This window comes from Mastomys coucha, unplaced genomic scaffold (assembly GCF_008632895.1).
Source record: "Mastomys coucha isolate ucsf_1 unplaced genomic scaffold, UCSF_Mcou_1 pScaffold23, whole genome shotgun sequence".
Lineage (NCBI taxonomy): Eukaryota > Metazoa > Chordata > Mammalia > Rodentia > Muridae > Mastomys > Mastomys coucha.
This window is the reverse complement of record NW_022196906.1, coordinates 107,806,386-107,823,660: the sequence shown is the minus strand read 5'-3', so window position 1 is coordinate 107,823,660 and position 17,275 is coordinate 107,806,386. Positions and strand designations below refer to the sequence as shown.

Below are 17,275 nucleotides of genomic sequence, written 5' to 3'. Positions count from 1 at the left end.
ACATACCCTGAGTTCAGAAAACAGAATCTTTAACTATATCAGTTCAAATACGTTAGCAGCTGAGGTAATAAACAGAAAGTCGACACTGTTATTATCACGTTAGGATATGCAATAAATCATATGTTTAAAATGTGCCTTTCACCTCTACAGCTAAATTATTTTTCACAAAATCCGTCTATGTTTTTTTGTTTTAAGGTGAGTTGTGTACTTCTAGATTTCAAAACAAAGCTGAGGTCCAGAGAGCTAACTCAGTGGTGTGCCGCAGCCTGAGATGCACAGGCTCCTGCAGAGGGAACCACCAAACACAAGGGTGGGGCCTTTTATAGACTCCAGGTACAAATTCAGCATCAACAGGGCTCTGAGTCCAATGTCAGTACCAACCCTGACAACCCCGAAAGAGAAAATTAATTAATACTTTGAAACAGGATTACTACCCTCATCATTTGAGTCAGTTTGAACCCAGGGCCTTGTGCATGCTAAGCCGAACGCTGTACCATTCAGCTAAGCCCATACTTGTAAGCTGCAATTTTGAAGAGCCGTGTTGGACTGACTAGAGGAGGTAACCAAACAATAGCACAAACATCACCATTTCAAGTCTTCATAAGTTTATGTGCGAACAGTGTATATACATATGTGTATTCTTCCTAAAACTACCCCATCCTGCAGTGTTTTTAAACTTTACTGTTTAATATGTGGAAAATAAAGAACCAGGAAAATATCTTAAAGAAATAATCAGTCCAGGAATGGTGGATCATGCCTTTAATCCCAGCACTCAAGGCAGGTGGTTCTCTGTGAGTTCAAGGGCAGCAGGATCTATATAGAGAGCCCCAGGACAGCCAAGGCCACACAGTGAAAACCTGCCTCAAAAACTCAATGTGAAGATAACCTTGAAATTACATGCTTATAAGTACATATACACAAATGTACTGATCTATTTGCCATACAGTCAGTATACTACAGTGCATTAAATATAATACTATTATTAAAGACAACAAAAGATTTTTGTTCCTGATACCTAGTTAAGATTACTAGAATTGGCTTAAGATTCTGAATTATTAGCAAGGACTAATCATTAATGCACTACTCTCCTACTTATACTGCCTACACGTCAGCTTCTTAGGCTTCCTCCAGCATGCCCACCCCCTGGGGCTCGCACACGGTGGCTTTGAATAGGAACAGTACATGGATAGGAAAATGAAGAGAAGTACCAAGGCATCAGCCACCGCCTCTTCCACATCGGAGCCTGTGTTTAGGACTCGCATAGCACTGACAGAGGACGACAACCGGCTTGACTGGCTGATCCCATATCCCGGACCTAATTCATCAGAAAAAGAAGGAAAACATCTTTTAGACAGTCACAACTGTAATAATGCAAGGGTTGGGCGCTCGGGGAGGGGTGGTCAACTCTTAGTAAGGGGGAAAGAAAAAAAACCAATGGGACAAAGCATTTTAAAAGCAATATTGTATTTTTCTGGGCACAATGAGGTTTTGGTCAAGTAAAAGGGAAAGACAGTCAAAATTATTCACAAATGAGAAACAAATTTAAAGAAGAACCACTGTTTACTTAGTAGAAGAGGGAGAAGATGGCTCTGCCAGTTCAGGCAGGGCTCTCCATGTAAAGTGAACCATAAAGTAACCCAGAACTCCCTCATCAGTAACAGTCAGGGGGAGATTTATGAAGTCACACCAGCAACTCACCACAAGAAAAGCACTAATAATATTGTCTCCTTCAGGAAAACTGATTTTATTCTTTAGCTAAAACAGATTGTTCAATAACCATTAAGTGACTACTTTTGTGCCCAATGTTCTGACACGTATAGACAAACTACACATGAATTCTCACCTGCCCACCAACTGTTTTGTGTACAATTAAAACACTTCATCCACCATTTTGGTTTTTTTTTTAAACATACATATATAAAGATGAAGTACATAACTGAGAACATAAAACAATTCTATATTCAAAAATGATACAAGTTGTACCCCCCAAAAAAACCAACCAAACAAACAAAAAAACCAACGCCCATCTGCCAGTTAGAAAAATGCTAAGGGGTTGCTAAAGGGAGGAAGGGCAGTTACTTGGGGGAAAACATAAATGATTTATTCTCTAGTAAATTAAATTTACGTAACACAAATGAACTTTAAAATGAATATTATGTGATGAAAACGGAAAAGGACAGATTCTGAGATGAATGCAGAGATGACAGTGAAAATGTACTCATCCTTCACCTGAGGCCCCACACACATCGGGGGCGTAGAGGGCACCCGTGGATCTGGAATGGTGTCTGGAGGCTGGAATAACAGGACCATACAAACCTCATCTATCACCACAGAGACAAGGAATAGTGGCAGCACTACTGTCAGGCAAGGAGAGTTAGTTAACAGTGGTGTCACTCTCATAGTTAATGATCAGAGCATCGCCACACGTGGCGATGGAACATCAAGCAGCATTGTGAGATCAACCCTGACACAAATACGAATTACACCTACATGGACGGAAATAGGCTAGAGGAGACAGAAAAGGCAATATTCAAATGGAGGGAAATGTCAAAAGTACAAGCATGAGAACAAAACAAAAACAAACACTTGTAGTAAAAAAAAAACCACTATGGTAACTAATAATAATCTTATCTCCTTTACTCTCAACACTACTGAGAGTTATTTCAATTTTACATGGCTTGACTTTTGTACCTTTCTATTCACATGTTGAAATACTGACCCCAAGTGTTAACGGTAGGTGGTGCCTCTGAGAGGCACTCGGGTCCTGAGAGCATTGAAGGCACTCAGAGCTAAGTACTTCTACAGAGGACACCACCACACAGGAGCCAGAGGGCCTACAGCAGATAGTGTGCACCTTCACCTTCAACATCCCAGCACAGAACTGAGGAGGAAGTCCTGGTCACTTAGAAGTACAGAGCTATAGCATGTTATAGCAGCCTGGACAGACTAAGACAGACGGGAACATGGAGCACAGGTCCATGTGTGTGAGAAAGCACCCTGTTAACTGCTATAACTCTGTAACTGAATTCTTTCAAGATCTCTGTTTCTACAAGTACACAGACAAATTTTAGATTAGTCAAAAATCATTTACTTCATTTATGTTAAGGTACATTTTATTCATAATGGTCCAAAGAACATTAGTTCTGCATCTGGGAATAAACTGTTAAAAAATGGAAGCCATGAGCACTGAAAAAAGACTAAATACCCTAAAATACCCTACCAAAACCCATTAGAAATCTGTAATGGATACTTCTTAATATTACTCTATGACCTAAACTTTGTCTACTTTACATTTCAGACCTCCATTCAGACTGACAGCACATAAAACTGACCCTTGTCTTATATCCAGAAATAAACTGCCACATAAATGCACTTTAATGTTTAATAACATACATTATCTTTTATTTTAACATCATCCTACTCATATGATTAATGAGAACTGATGAATATTTTTTATAACAGGAATCATTTTTGTCTTTCCTACAGGATGGCCTATATAAACTCTGCATGTAGGTGTGTATGTAACTTAGATTCAACTCTCATTATATATACATATATATATATATGCATGTATATATATATTTATATTTAAATAGCAACCATGTGGCTCTCTTTCACCTTGGCTGGTGACCTTATCAGGATGTAAGCAGCCAAATGGTTTGCAACTATCTTACTAAGATTAAAGAGTATATGCTATGTGACTTCACCATCTTAAGATGACCACATGGTATTAAGCAACACTTATATAAAACTTCTTAAGTGATAATGAGCTGTCTATTTAGCACTGTACTCCTTGTAGAGTAAGGAAGCAGTGACAGGTCTTAAATATTTTGGGTTACTATGGATTCTTGTATGATAATAAAAATTTAAGGTTATATCTGCTATACATACTATATATGTGATTCAACGCTGGTCTAGAATATACTATTTATGATGATGAAAATTTAAGGTTATAAAGGTCTATTCAGATTAGCAAAAGCTAATTCAATATGTCTGTCTAACTCCTTAGTCTTTGCTAACTGGTTAACACCAAGGTGATAGAAAACTGAATTATAAATCCCTAAAACGATGATGGGCACAAAGACCCCTATCCCTTAGCTTGCTTTGTGGTAAAGTGGCAAAGTGGTCTAATGGGCAAAAAACCACTGTTCATCTCAACTGCTATCAAGTCCCAGTCCAAACTGTGGACAAGCAGGACACTGGAAGGCTGGATAAACAAAGCCAAAGAATAAACTGCAATGTTCTAAAATGGTGCGCTATAAAAGAATCAGTAAAGTTGTCAGTCTTTCTGTGAACTGTGTCTATGATTACAAATTTTATTTTGATAACAGGAGAACTTCAATTCAAAATTGTTATTTTTAAGGTCAATCCTACCAGGGATGGAAAGAAAAGTGAGTCTCCCCAAGTTTCTACTCCAAGGGGATGTCTGTCAGATCTTTTGGGCCTGGCAGCCAAAGACTGACGCTGCCTTGGGTCCTCTACCCGCAACAGCCATGGAGGAACCTAGGGGGACTGTCCAGGCAGCCAGGGAGACTGCCATTTCTAATACTTGGAAGCTGCTTGGTATGTAGTTCCTGCTTATTCAGGTCTCTGACAATGCTGATGCCTAGGCTAGTGACACCATATCAGTGTAACAGCAGCAGCCAAGGCTTCAGCTGCCTCCTCAGTTCTCTGCATGTGGAAAGGGCAGGCCTCAGGCCTCAGGCCTCAGGCCTCAGGCCTCACTTTCCTAGAGCTTCAACTAGGTCTAGACACAGTTTATTTTGTTACCAGATTCAGAAAAGACATAAACTCACAAATCAGATGTCAATGTAACTTTCTACTACTTCTTTATTTAAAGGAAATGGCTTTACAAAGATGCTTTTCAGTGGTGAACCATCTGTGTGTCGTGGTAAATAATTAAATTTTAAAAAAGATGTAAAATTTATGTAAGGTCTGAGGATATGAAACTTTAAGTTGTGAGGACCTAAAAACTGTTTTGGGCTCTAAGAAGGTGTGTTTAAAGGGAAAGCCAAGGTATAAATGAAGGTGGGTAAGTGTGAGCTAAAAAAGGCTGAGGGTATAAGAGCATAAGTGGTGATAAAGTGACCAAGGAATAGAAAAGAAGTAAACTGCTTCAGATTCCTTTCTTGCTACACTTCAGGTCTTGGCTGTTTCAAGTATAAAAAACTTAAAGGAGCTTCTCACTGTGCTAAACACCTGTCTACTCTAAACCCCGCTCTCATGGCCTGTCTTCATACTTAAAAATGAACATCAAGTGAGCCTTTCTGCTCTGCTCCATGGGAGGTCTCTTGTCCTTCCAGAGCACGCCTTCAACAGTGTTTACACTTTTAACCCAAAATTGTTTCCCAAGCTTCTACTGTGACACAAAGGTGTGAGTCTATTGCCTTTTCTACAATGTGGATCTCAGTACAGAATACAAACAGTGCTAATGCTAACGTGTCTAAAACTTACCTCTTACTGTAAACTTAAAAATTCCTGCAGCCTTATGGGAATCTACTTGATTCCATCTCTCATGGGTCAGTGCACCCCAGGCAATCCCGTCCGCCAACAGCTGTTTACCCACTGCCTCCACCACTTATTCAGAGGATGGGGTATTTCTCCTTTATCCTGATCCTAGGACTTTCCTGCCTCAACTACCAGGACCATGGGCCTACAAGTTTCAATTGTACAGCCAAGAAAAACAATTTCCCCTCAACTCTTTAGCTTCATCTTCTTCCCTAACACATCTCTGTGTTCCAGCATCCTGCCAGGTCCTGGTAAAACCCTCAAGATCTGCATCCTGGACAGCTTGAAAGCGGCTGGCACTGAGTATCCAGTCTCACAGGCGGATTTGACCAGGCTGGCACTTTCCTAGCCCCAGATGGTCCCACAGAGCCTGGACACTGAAACAGCCAACTCTCCTGGAAATTGGTTACCACCCCGGTTTTCTTGGGTAGCCAAAGACGTCATCATCGTCACCTCCTGAACAGCAGGAAGTAGTCTAAAGGGCAGAACACCCTCATTCCTGTCTTACCATCAATCTTTCCTGTTTCCTCACCTTTTATAAAAAAAAAAAAAAGGAGAAATACTGAAAATAAGGTGTTCCTCCAGCCTGCCTTTCAGCAACTCAGTGCCAGCAGCTTATGTCAGCAGCCATTAGCACGAGCAGGGACAGGGCATACCACTGTTGCTCTGAATTCCAGCAGGTACAGGGCACTTCATTGTTGCTAAATTCCAGCAGGTACAGGGCATACCACTGTTGCTATGAATTCCAGCAGGTATAGGGCATACCACTATTGCTATGAATTGCATTTTTTCCCTATAAGACATGCATAGCCTTTAAAAGGTCCCTCTGGATATCACCTCTGCCTGTCTGTCTGCCTCTCTCTCTCACATGTTATAATTCAATCTTCCTTTCATTTCTCTTCTGGGAGACCAGTGTGTAGACAGGCTGGTTTGGTTTGTCATCCTGACCCAGTTTCTGTAGTGAAGAAATGAAATTCAATATTCTGAATTTACATCTGTGTGACACTGACTTGATTATGACAGCAATCCATTTTTATAATGACTGGCTTGCTCACTTGAGGTAAGATACAAAGGCAGTGGCATTACCTTTGGGCTCTCAGCTCATGAGGAGCACTCATCCCAGAACTGGCGGTTTCAGCCAGTGAGTGCTCACTCACTAGGGAAGCAGCGTGCCTCCACCCGCTCAGACACTCACCTAGCGGCTGGAAAGAGCGGACCGGACTCGTGTCCCTGCTGCTCTCTCGGCTAGCTTCCCGGCTACAGCCTTGACTCACACTTGGCCGGGGAATACGGCTGCTCCGGGCTGACAGGATGGCAGCAGCACAGCAAGAGAAAACAGAAGGCAAAAATTTAGTTTTCTTTATCTTTTCTTTTCTTTTTTTTTTTTTTTTAAAGAACTGATTAATAACAAGCTCGTCTGTTTTGGGATTAAAAATAAATTACTTTTATTATTTTCTCCTTTCAGACTGAGTCCTTGGACCCATGAAGCCCAGGTTAGTCTTAACTATGAAGCTTTCAGTGTATATGTCTTTTCCACTCCTTATAAAAAACCCACAAAATACAAATACAGATTTTAAAAAGCCAAAAGAATCTGAGAGTACTAACTGAAGGTAATAATAAAGAATCTAATAATGTCTGGAAAACAAAAAGAAGCACAGTAGTGAGGACGAAAGTCCAGAGACCCCTGGTGTCGCAAGGACCTCAATTCCAGGTCCGTAGGCCTACAGGAAGTTTAGCTGAATGATGACATGCTTATGAAGCTATAAAAACCTGACTCCTAAACCATTTCTAAGGAGCTTGAGAATGTGTATGAAGCAAAGCAAATGAGTAAATAATAATAATAATAAAGAGATGATCCAAGGATGAGTCCATCCAAGCCAGGAAAGTGGTGGGAAGGAGTTTCTGAGTGACGGCTGAGCTAGGGCACCAGGCCATAGCCCACAAAAGATGCTCCACAGAGCATGAGTCTTCCTGAAAGGACCATGTCACTAAAGATATGAGAAGGGAATATGGCTCTTTTATAAAATTTCAAAATAGACAAAACGTGAGAAATTGCTGGGAGAACACCTAGGGACGCCTCACTGCAGACACAGAACAGCTGATGGGGCCTGACTCGAACGACCAGCAGGGCTCAGAGCAGTGGGGGCAGTTGCTTCCACACCGCAGAACTTAGTGTACTGTTAGAAGAAGTGGGGTCACGGTAGGTTGTGTCTAGCAGCAAACTTTACTCTTAATACTTTGTATAAATCTTCATTTTGGGCTTTAAAATAATATGTATGTGTCTTGCTATGTAGCCCAGGCTGACTTAAAATTCATCATCATCTGTCTTTGCCTGATTAGATAGTATGCTCAAGCATCAGTCACTATGCCCAAACATTACAACTTAAAAAAAGATTACTTGTGTGTGTGTGTGTGTGTCTGTGGAAGTGTGCGTCACATGTGTGAGAGTGCCTACAGAGGGGCTGGGAGCTGCAGGAGGCTTCTAGCTGCCTAACGTGTAATATGTGTGTCTGTGGAAGTGTGCGTCACATGTGTGCGAGCCTACAGAGGAGCTGGGAGCTGCAGGAGGCTTCTAGCTGCCCAATGTGTAAGATGATGGCAGGAACCAAACTCAGATCCTATGCAGAGCAGCAAGCACTCTTTCCCACGGAGCCATGCTTCAACTTCAAGTAAAAATGAAGCTGGTAGCTAGCTCTAATACAATAGAAAGGTATGAGAGTTAGAATATGGACTAAAGCTGATGAGACAAACACAGCCACCTTGGGCTTCACAAGGTTAGGCCCCCTTTCAAAGTTCTTACAGTTTCAAGATGCAATTCATACCATACACTTCAGCAACCTAGACTTTAATTCTCCTTGAACTTTCAAGGAGGCCAAAGGTGGCACTGCAGATTCTTACCCACTGAAAGCCTAGATGGGCTGGCTTCTCTGCTGCAGCCTTGGCTTCTTGGTATCTTGCTTCTCTTCTGTGCTGAAGCTGAACTGACCAGGACACGTTGAGCACCAGAGCTCACAGTAGAGAGAGCTGTTGTGCTTAAAACTCTTCCTGGAGACCCAGAGCGGCTGCCAGCTAAACAGGAAACACATAAAAATATGCAAACATTCATTTCAAGGTAACCTGAAAGATACGAGAAGATTGTGATATCATGGCAGGTTCTAAGATCAAAGAAATGGACTGAGATTTATATACAAACATAACCTGCTGAGGGCAAATGCGCGGTGTATGCCAGCACTGAGGAATAAGCCACCTCAATCATATGCTTGATAATGGCAATACTACTGGGATTGTTAAGACAAACAGTAAAGAGATCCCCAGAACAATCCCATATTTGACAGTGTGTTTCCTGAGGCTTAGGTGCTCTGTGGGAAAGCAATACTTAGAAGGATGGAAACTCTTAGTTCTATTACTGCTACTATTTCTGTCTTGAACAGACAGTGACAATTTGCTTTTTCTTAAAATAGTTTGCCTCATGAAATCACTGAATGGGCATGGTCATCTGGTGCAATTCATATTTTTAATTTTTATAAAATTAAAACTGTGCTGCTTTCAAATCTGGTCAGAGAGGGTTCTTTTTTTAAGTAGACAAAGAGCTCAGAATCCATAACTGTTGAGCGCTCAGCTCTAAATGGGACTTCTTTATTAAGGCCCCTACACCAAGGCTCAGGAAACACTGCAGAAGGAGTTATGGAAAGAACGTAAGGGGTTGGGGGAAACAGTGTTGTGAAATATGGTTTGGGGGTTATGACATAACTACTATATTCATTACCTCACAGCTTTGGTTACACCTGATTTGTTCAGTTAATATTCCAGCATGCATGGAAGGAGAAGGCTCAGGAGGCCCCATTCCCACTTCAAGAGTTTTTGTCAGTTGATGGCTAGTGGGGAAGGTAGCTTCCCCCCCCATTGCCCGTGGTGTGGCCCCTAAAAGGGCACAGTGCCTCCCCACATCCTTGCACGTACAGGTAGCATTATTTGGACTCAGCAAGATTTTTGTTGTTGTGGTTTTTTTTTTTTTTTTTTTTTAGGGACATAAAGTAAAGGGGGACAATAAAGAGGATCAGGGGAGAAAGGTAGGGAGATTGTATGGCTAAGACAAATTGTAAACAGTGGATGAAATTGTCAAAAATAAAGAAAAACACTAAATTTAAATTAAGTGCTGACTAAATTGGGCCAGCTGAGAAGAGAAATTTATTTTTGCTAGTTGAAGGCAGAGGGCTCTTGATTGGCCACATTCTAGGATACCAAGCTCTTAGTTCTGGTAGACCAGAACTAAGAGGGAAGCTTTGCAGAGTCAGAGCTATGGTTAGAGAGGAGAGAGGAGAGCTAGATTACCTCACAGAGGTCTGGGTATGGCTTAGTCAGGGTTAAGAATGAATTTGTAGATAGGGCTTTCTTGTATACCTTAGGTTGCTCTGGCATTTGAAGCAATCTCCCTGCCTGCACATCCCACATGCTAGGGTGGTAGGTATGTAATACCATACCCAGAAAGAAATCCATTTTTAAACTAAAAACACAAAGGCTACCTTTTTAAGAGAGATCACTTTGTTAATCAAAGTGTTTTATGTGTATACTTAATTAAAAAAATGAGCCAGACACTCCACTGAATGTCAATATTTTAGAAAACTTGCATTTAATTAAATCTTCTGGGGAAAAGTTGTCTCTTTTTTACCCAATTTTACTACACTGCTAAGAGTCACTACTCACACTGTCCACTCTTAGGTGACACACTCAACGGTGTCTCATTTCTACCCAGGAGATTCAAGACTCACATGCCAATGGGAATGAATACTGGCTATCAAAAATGGCACTGTGTGTTAGGCAGTGCTGGTGTACCCCTTTAATCTCAGCACTTAGGAAGCAGAGGCAGGTGGATCTCTGTGAGTTTGAGGCCAGCCTGGTCTACAGAGCAAGTCCAGGACAGCCAGGGCTACATAGAGAAACCAAATTAAAAACAAAAACAAAAACAAAACCCCAAAACCAAAAGACCCCAAAAACCAAAACCAAAAATAAATCCCACAAAAACCAAAACCAAAACCACCCATCAAAAAAGCAAAACTGGCAGAGTATACCAGGCAGGAATTTCAGAGGGCTTTAGAGGACTATCTTAGCTCTCTTATGGAAGATGCCATTTCTAATCGTAGCCAGCTGTCTTAAAGTAGCTTTAACAAGTTCTTGGGAACTTCTAAAAACAGTAGCTGTAAAAGCTCCTGTTTTTGCTATTCAGTGGAGGTTAACAAACATGGACAAGTAAGCTGTGACCTGCTATTATATTATGGTTACATTTTCCGGGCATCATTTACTTAGTTCAATTCATATCCTTGGTTAGTTTTTAAATATTTTCAGTACACAAAATGAAATGTATTCCACCGGGGATAGCAATATTATAAAATGAAGAAGCATTGCTTCCTGTGAAATTAATAAATTACTGATTGAGTAGGGAAATTACTCAAGTCTATTTTAAAATGATTGTTTGAAAGTTTCATGATGTTGCAGGTGAAGCTTCTTCAAATCTGGTTTCTCTCTTCTTCTTTGACGTATTACTGAGGCACCTATTTTCTCCATGCAATATGTAAACTAAACATACACACAAAAATACCCAAACACCCAACATGCCACAAACTTACAATGCACGAAAGGCCGATGGGAGTTATGAGAAACGCTCAATGACATAAAAACTATAATGAACTGAGAGCATACAGTCTGCATTCTGCTAAAATCAGTCATAAACGTGTGTGGGTGGGGTACTGGGGTACGAAGTGGACAAACGCTTTGAAATGTGGGTCTATTCAGCAGACAGGAAGGTGCAATCCAGGAGCACATGGACTTTCTTTCTACTTTGCATGTACTGAGTTGATGAAACTGTGCAAGTTCACTCTCTAGATATTTAAGCTCACACATTCCCTCACCTTAAGGGAGGAAGATTGCAGTGTTCATTTCATGTACAACTGTCCTCTCTTCTCCATTATCCTTTGACCATCTAAAGAATGAGGCATTTCCAGTGCCTACAGCTCGTTTGGAGTCATTTCTACTTTAAATGCTGAGGCTCTTTCTCTAGTACAGAACCCGAGTTGAAGAAAAGGGCATGTTCACCCCAGAGAATAACATGAACAGAAACGCCTCAGCAAAACTTCAATTTGAATAAGTATTTTCTGTTGTATTGTAACATATCAAAATGTTACTATAGGTTCCTCTCAATATTTATATCTGTAGAGTCAACTTGGATAATTTCAAAATTTTTAGAGCTTTCATGGTATTAGAAAGACAGGCCAAAGACAACTCCTGACTCGTAGTTTTTTCTCTAATGTTGTCACAGAATGGTTGAATATTATGTAGTAAGAGTTTCTGCTGAATAGAACTCATTCTTGTTGATGAGAATAGGTGACCAAACAAGAGGTGCACACATAAAGTCTGTAGATTCTTACCACCAATGGTATTAGCAGACTGTGATCCTGAACAAGTGTAAAGGCAGAATTAGGGTAAGGGTTATAATCCACGGAAAGGGGAGAAGCAGTTTTAAAATGGATGGCAGGTGAAAAATAACAAAGCTTTAGTCAGTTCTCAGGAAAACAAAACAAAACAAAAAAACAAACCTAAGCAAAAAAGAGCAAACTTTAAAAAATGTCTGTCACAAAGCAGTACACATAACAGTCTTACAGCTGACACTCATGTCCAAAGCAGATGAGAGGAAACTGCAGAAGCCAATGCACATTCCTCAGGTTATCCATTATGGGATCCAAGTTGTTAAATGTTTACAATTTTACTTTAAACATTTAATTTAAAATTAGATATAGGAACAAATACCACATCTTATAGCTGAAGAAAATGGAGATGAAAAAGCTAAGAATTTCATCTTTCTTAAGATTCACAGAAAAGCAAGAAGTAGGGGAGGAAAGAGAGCTTCCTGGCAGGCTGTATAGTCACCTGCACACAACCAGTCTCTACCATCAGAGTGAGGACATAGTTCTTCCTTAATCTACAAGTCTCTCCATTAGCTCTGCTTGCTTTATTCTGGTGAGCCTGAGCACACCTGCTTTGATCCAAGAGATTCTCTGTCTTTCTAGATGACAATACAAAACCATGGAAGTACCATGCACCCATAATGAGTCACTACAATGAGGATGGAAGGCACAGGAGGACCCCTGTGCAAATAAGCTGTGAAGAAACTTGCATACAAATCACACATCTTTTTAATAAAAGAATCTGGAATGGACACATACTTATTCAAATAAACAAGTAAGCAAATAAATAAAATTTATTTTATAGTGATTTTATAGTGGGAAAATCTCTAGACCTTAAAGTCCTATGAGGTTTAACTAGGCAACTGTAACATAATCCTATCTTTCACTAGAGTGATCTGAAGTTGCAATGATTGAAAAAGAGGGTCCCAACAAAGGCCAAGAAGTCAGAAAATAACAATTATCTCACAATTAAGTTTTAACTTGAAATCCTAGCATAGACAATTTGAGATTATCTGTATTTCCCTTTATGTTTTAAACATCCTAACTTCAGTTTTTATTTCTGTTTCATGAGGACAGTAAAAATATCAAGGTATAAAAACACGTAACAGCATCATAAAATTCAGTTTTCATTTTATTATGAATAATCAGAAGGATAATCTTGTCAGATAATTCATGGTACCTACTGTAGGGTACATATTGTTTTAACTGCATCAAATATGCTGAACCACTCAATGCTCACGACAATCCCATGAGGTAGACAGTATTCTCCTCCTCCTTTTACAGGTGGGTACAGAAATATACAGGAACCTCGAAGAGCCAGGACTGCAATTTGGACAACACAGGTCCAAAGCCTGCAAACTTTACTTTACCCCAGAGCAGTTGACGGTCTGACTCTGGTTGTACACAAGACCCTGTATCTTAACTAGCTCCCAGGCTGTGCTGAGGAGGGGAAGGGAAGGTGCACTGCTAATCCATGTTCTCTAGGAGCACTCCACAGGCACAGACCCACAGGAGGGCGCACTGCTAATCCATGTTCTCTAGGAGCACTCCACAGGCACAGACCCACAGGAGGGCACACTGCTAATCCATGTTCTCTAGGAGCACTCCACAGGCACAGACCCACAGGAGAATGTAGAATCATCACCTCTTTTGATCTGCCAGAGAAAGCCCTTGCCTTGCAGAACTGTGCGCTATTCTAGCTGTTTGTGAGTTGTCTTCATTCTGAAACAAATTATGCCAAATCTTTCTGCTTATTTTAGGACTCCTGCAAAAAGCTTCCAATGTTTCTCTGCCAGACATTCTAATGCCAGGAAGAGGTGGCACCGCAACACACATACTCAGGTGTCCTCATGTTTCTGAGCTTTACTTGTCTCCACTGATCCCAAGATGCAGGAGCCAGATTAAGAAAAGTAAAGAGGACATGTACAACCTGACAGTCACCGTGGAGCCCAGCCTTCCTCAGGATAATTAGGTTATAAAGGACCTATTCTTCACTTCCTTAGAAAACTGCCTGGTCTTAGAGAGTGCTGAGGACAGTCTGTGGCTAGAGAGGGAGCAAGAAACCACTGCAGCTAAGATGCATTCCCTGGGTACTTGTGGGGACAGACAGACAGACACAAACCGTGCGTCTACCTCAGCCTAGGAGTGTGCTTTTTAATTGTTCCCATAAGGAACTCAGTGAGCAATGAAATGTCAGAATAAATTTCCCATGAAATTTATCTCAAGTAGCTATTTCAGCCTATTTTTCCCCCATGATGAGACAATAGTCATTTGCCCAAAATACTAGCCAAATTTTGAGATGTTGTAACAAATTTGGGGAGAATAAGATCCACTTTCTGTCAGATGTTGTAACAAATTTGGGGAGAATAAGATCCACTTTCTGTCGTTATCTGTCAGACAGACACAGACCTGGTGTTAATGCTGATGACTATCTTGCATCTAAAAGGCACAATTGTCTACGCCTGCAAGTTTCTGAGTAGAATGTGAACCTTGACTTAAAAGATTTGTATTGAAAATATTTTCATGCAAACATCTGTATAATATGAAGATTTCCTGCTAAGTGGTAGAGATCAATGATGTGGCCCTGATAACACAAACACAAGACAACACCCACTCAAAAAACAAAAATACAAAAATAAACCAAGCCCAAACATGCACAACAACTGACCCAAAACATTGAAAAAAATACCTTCATTTTTGTCAGGTGATGATGAACCTAAAGTACAGAACAAGAACTCAGTATGTGGCTTGTAGCTTTTTGAATCCGCTTTGAATGTATCCACTGGCCTAACAGTAATCTAAGAGACGCATCCACCCTAGTGGGACGCCGCAGGGAAGGCTCATGAGCAGTACGTAATCTAAGAGACATCCACCCTAGTGGAACGCAACAGGGAAGGCTCATGAGCAGTACGTAATCTAAGAGAGACATCCACCCTAGTCGGATGCAGCAGGGAAGGCTCATGAGCAGTACGTACGCTGGGACTGAGACACCATTTTTGTCCGGCTTCTCCCTCTAGAGTCTGTCTTGGCATTTCCCACAGCAACAAGCGGTGTAGAAAGCTTGGCTCTCACCCGACCTGAGGAACAAATATTTACACAATTAAAACACTTCCTATAATAGTATTAGTATTAAGACGGGGGACTTGCAGTATTTTCAAATATTTTAAAATTCTGAAGTAAGGGAGCCATTACTGGTCTATTTCTCTTAAGAATTTAACAGTACAGTCTGGAGTTTGCTTTCTGAGATGGCGTCTCCCCTAGGCTTATCTGGGATTCTGTGGCTTAGGAGATTCTCCTGCCTTAGGTTCCAAGCATCTGGGACCACAATCTATTACCACCAAGCCCGGGTGTATACTTCTTTATATATGTACTATGGAAGAATAAAATCACCAGGCATGGTGGCACACACCTTTGATCCTAGAACGTGGGAGGCAGAGGCAGGAGGATCTCTTTGAGTTTGAGACCAGCCTGGTCTACGTGAGATCCTCAAAAGACAAGAACACAAAACAAAAGCAAAAAAAAAAAGTTTGTTTCTAGAAAGTTAGGACTGTCCTCAAATATCCTCCACAGCTTCAGGAGATAAAAGTGTGAGCAATCTCCCTGATGGGCAGTGGACTTCCAAAGAGGCTGCGGAGCTGCCATCAGCCGTCACCTTTTTATTTCTCTTCTTCCTAGATCCTTCCTTTATCCTCCTCCTCCATCTCACCTGCCACTGAAAACCACACTACAAATATCTTCACTCTATTTCCAGAGGTTTGGTTTTGTTCCGTTTTGGTTAGGGGTATGGGGAAGGATCTCTGGTACTGCTGGAACTCACATTGTAGACCAGGCTGGCCTCAAACCCACTGAGATATGCCTGATTAAAGATGCTTACCACCCAAGCAGGCCCTTTCTCGAGCACCTGCACTAAGGTGTCTGAGTAAGGTGCCAGTAGTAAACATGAGTGACAGTCAAATCCCCACTGCTAGGTGCTCTGGGGCTCTCCAGCAACACTCTCAAGTAGATCACATGATGTTGAACACAGAAGGGAAAAAAAGCATTTAGAATCTTTGTAAATTAAGAGGTACAATTTGAGGGAATCCCAAAAGTGACTAATTTGACCATCCTGATTATAAAAGCAGGTGCTGAAGAGGAGGGCTGGATTTGACTGGGTGAGGTCAGAGGAGCGGTGGGAGCTGGAAGTGAATCAGACACCAAGAGAGCTCTCCAGCAAGGCCTCAGGAGCCCACAGTGCAGAGCCCTCAGCTTCAGGAGTCTGCTCTGGGCAGGTCATAATTTCCTCATAACTCAAGAACAGTGCAGAGAATCTGAATGATTACCTTGGAATAAAGAATCCACCTACATTCTAGCCACATACTAACACTTTAAGTTCAAAGTACTGAAGTAAGCTGCCATTCATTTTCAGTATCAAAACTAGCATACTTTTTACTTTTTAGAGCAATCCAATTTAAACTTAAAACTATTTCAAGCACATCACAGTTAATATAAAAACAAAACCAATTACATGCGTTTGGTTTTATACTCAAGAAAATGTTCGTGTCAAACTTAGGGAAAAAATGGGGTTAAAATAAACAAAAGGTTTTAATGAGATAGTCTTCAGGAAGGATAAATACAAAAATTGAATTATTTTCATTTCTACAAACTCAGAAGGAATATTTCTTTTAATGTGAACTGACTCAGAAAAGTATATGTAGCAAGTAGTTATATTCTTAAACTGAACTTGAATCAGAGACCAATTCTGTAGTCACTGATTCAAAAAATTAAAAGATATATTTCAAAATAGATGAAATAAAAGTTTTCACTGTCCAATGATAAAGCAGCATTCCTAAGAAGCAGAAATAACCTAGCATTAACATTAAAAAAAAAAAAAGAAAGAAAGAAAAAAAGAAAAAGAAGGAAAAAAAAAGAAACATTGCTGTTGTCATTACTGGGAAAAATGGAATTATATACTAGATATTATTAAATATGTTAAGCAATAACGTTTTTCTAGCATGAGATGATCCAGGATATAAAGCAAAACGGCATGATAAAGAATTAGAAAAAGTTTTACACGCAATGAACACAACCAAAATATAGAATGCAAAAGCTACCACAGCTGGCAAATGAGAAGGGTCTGCAGGTAAATTAGCCTGTTTTAGTTTCAGTGCATACTACCAATGAAACTGTGAGGTGGAGGGTCACTGTTACTAACAAAGCGTTTACTTCTTACCATCATCAGATGCTGTTCCTAAATAAGAGAGATAAAACAGTATTTCAACAAATTCTGAAAGTGCTACCTTACAGTCCCCTCCCCCAAGATTCATCTGCAA

General features: G+C 40.6%; 1 protein-coding gene across 28 annotated transcripts in view; it reads right to left on the bottom strand.

The window, feature by feature from the left end:
* The window catches only part of Clasp2 (cytoplasmic linker associated protein 2), a 193,168-nt gene that overhangs the window by 49,318 nt on the left and 126,575 nt on the right, over nucleotides 1–17,275 (bottom strand). For 6 of the 28 annotated variants that reach the window (XM_031343842.1, XM_031343843.1, XM_031343845.1 and 3 more), the window contains 8 exons: nucleotides 17,176–17,193; nucleotides 14,942–15,043; nucleotides 14,656–14,682; nucleotides 11,931–11,957; nucleotides 8,407–8,577; nucleotides 6,704–6,811; nucleotides 2,230–2,292; nucleotides 1,209–1,315 (listed from right to left, as the gene is read on the bottom strand). In XM_031343842.1, the coding sequence (XP_031199702.1) occupies nucleotides 1,209–1,315; nucleotides 2,230–2,292; nucleotides 6,704–6,811; nucleotides 8,407–8,577; nucleotides 11,931–11,957; nucleotides 14,656–14,682; nucleotides 14,942–15,043; nucleotides 17,176–17,193 (623 nt within the window). The remainder of the gene's footprint in view (nucleotides 1–1,208; nucleotides 1,316–2,229; nucleotides 2,293–6,703; nucleotides 6,812–8,406; nucleotides 8,578–11,930; nucleotides 11,958–14,655; nucleotides 14,683–14,941; nucleotides 15,044–17,175; nucleotides 17,194–17,275) is intronic. The other 22 variants (XM_031343849.1, XM_031343850.1, XM_031343853.1 and 19 more) reach the window with 8 other exon arrangements.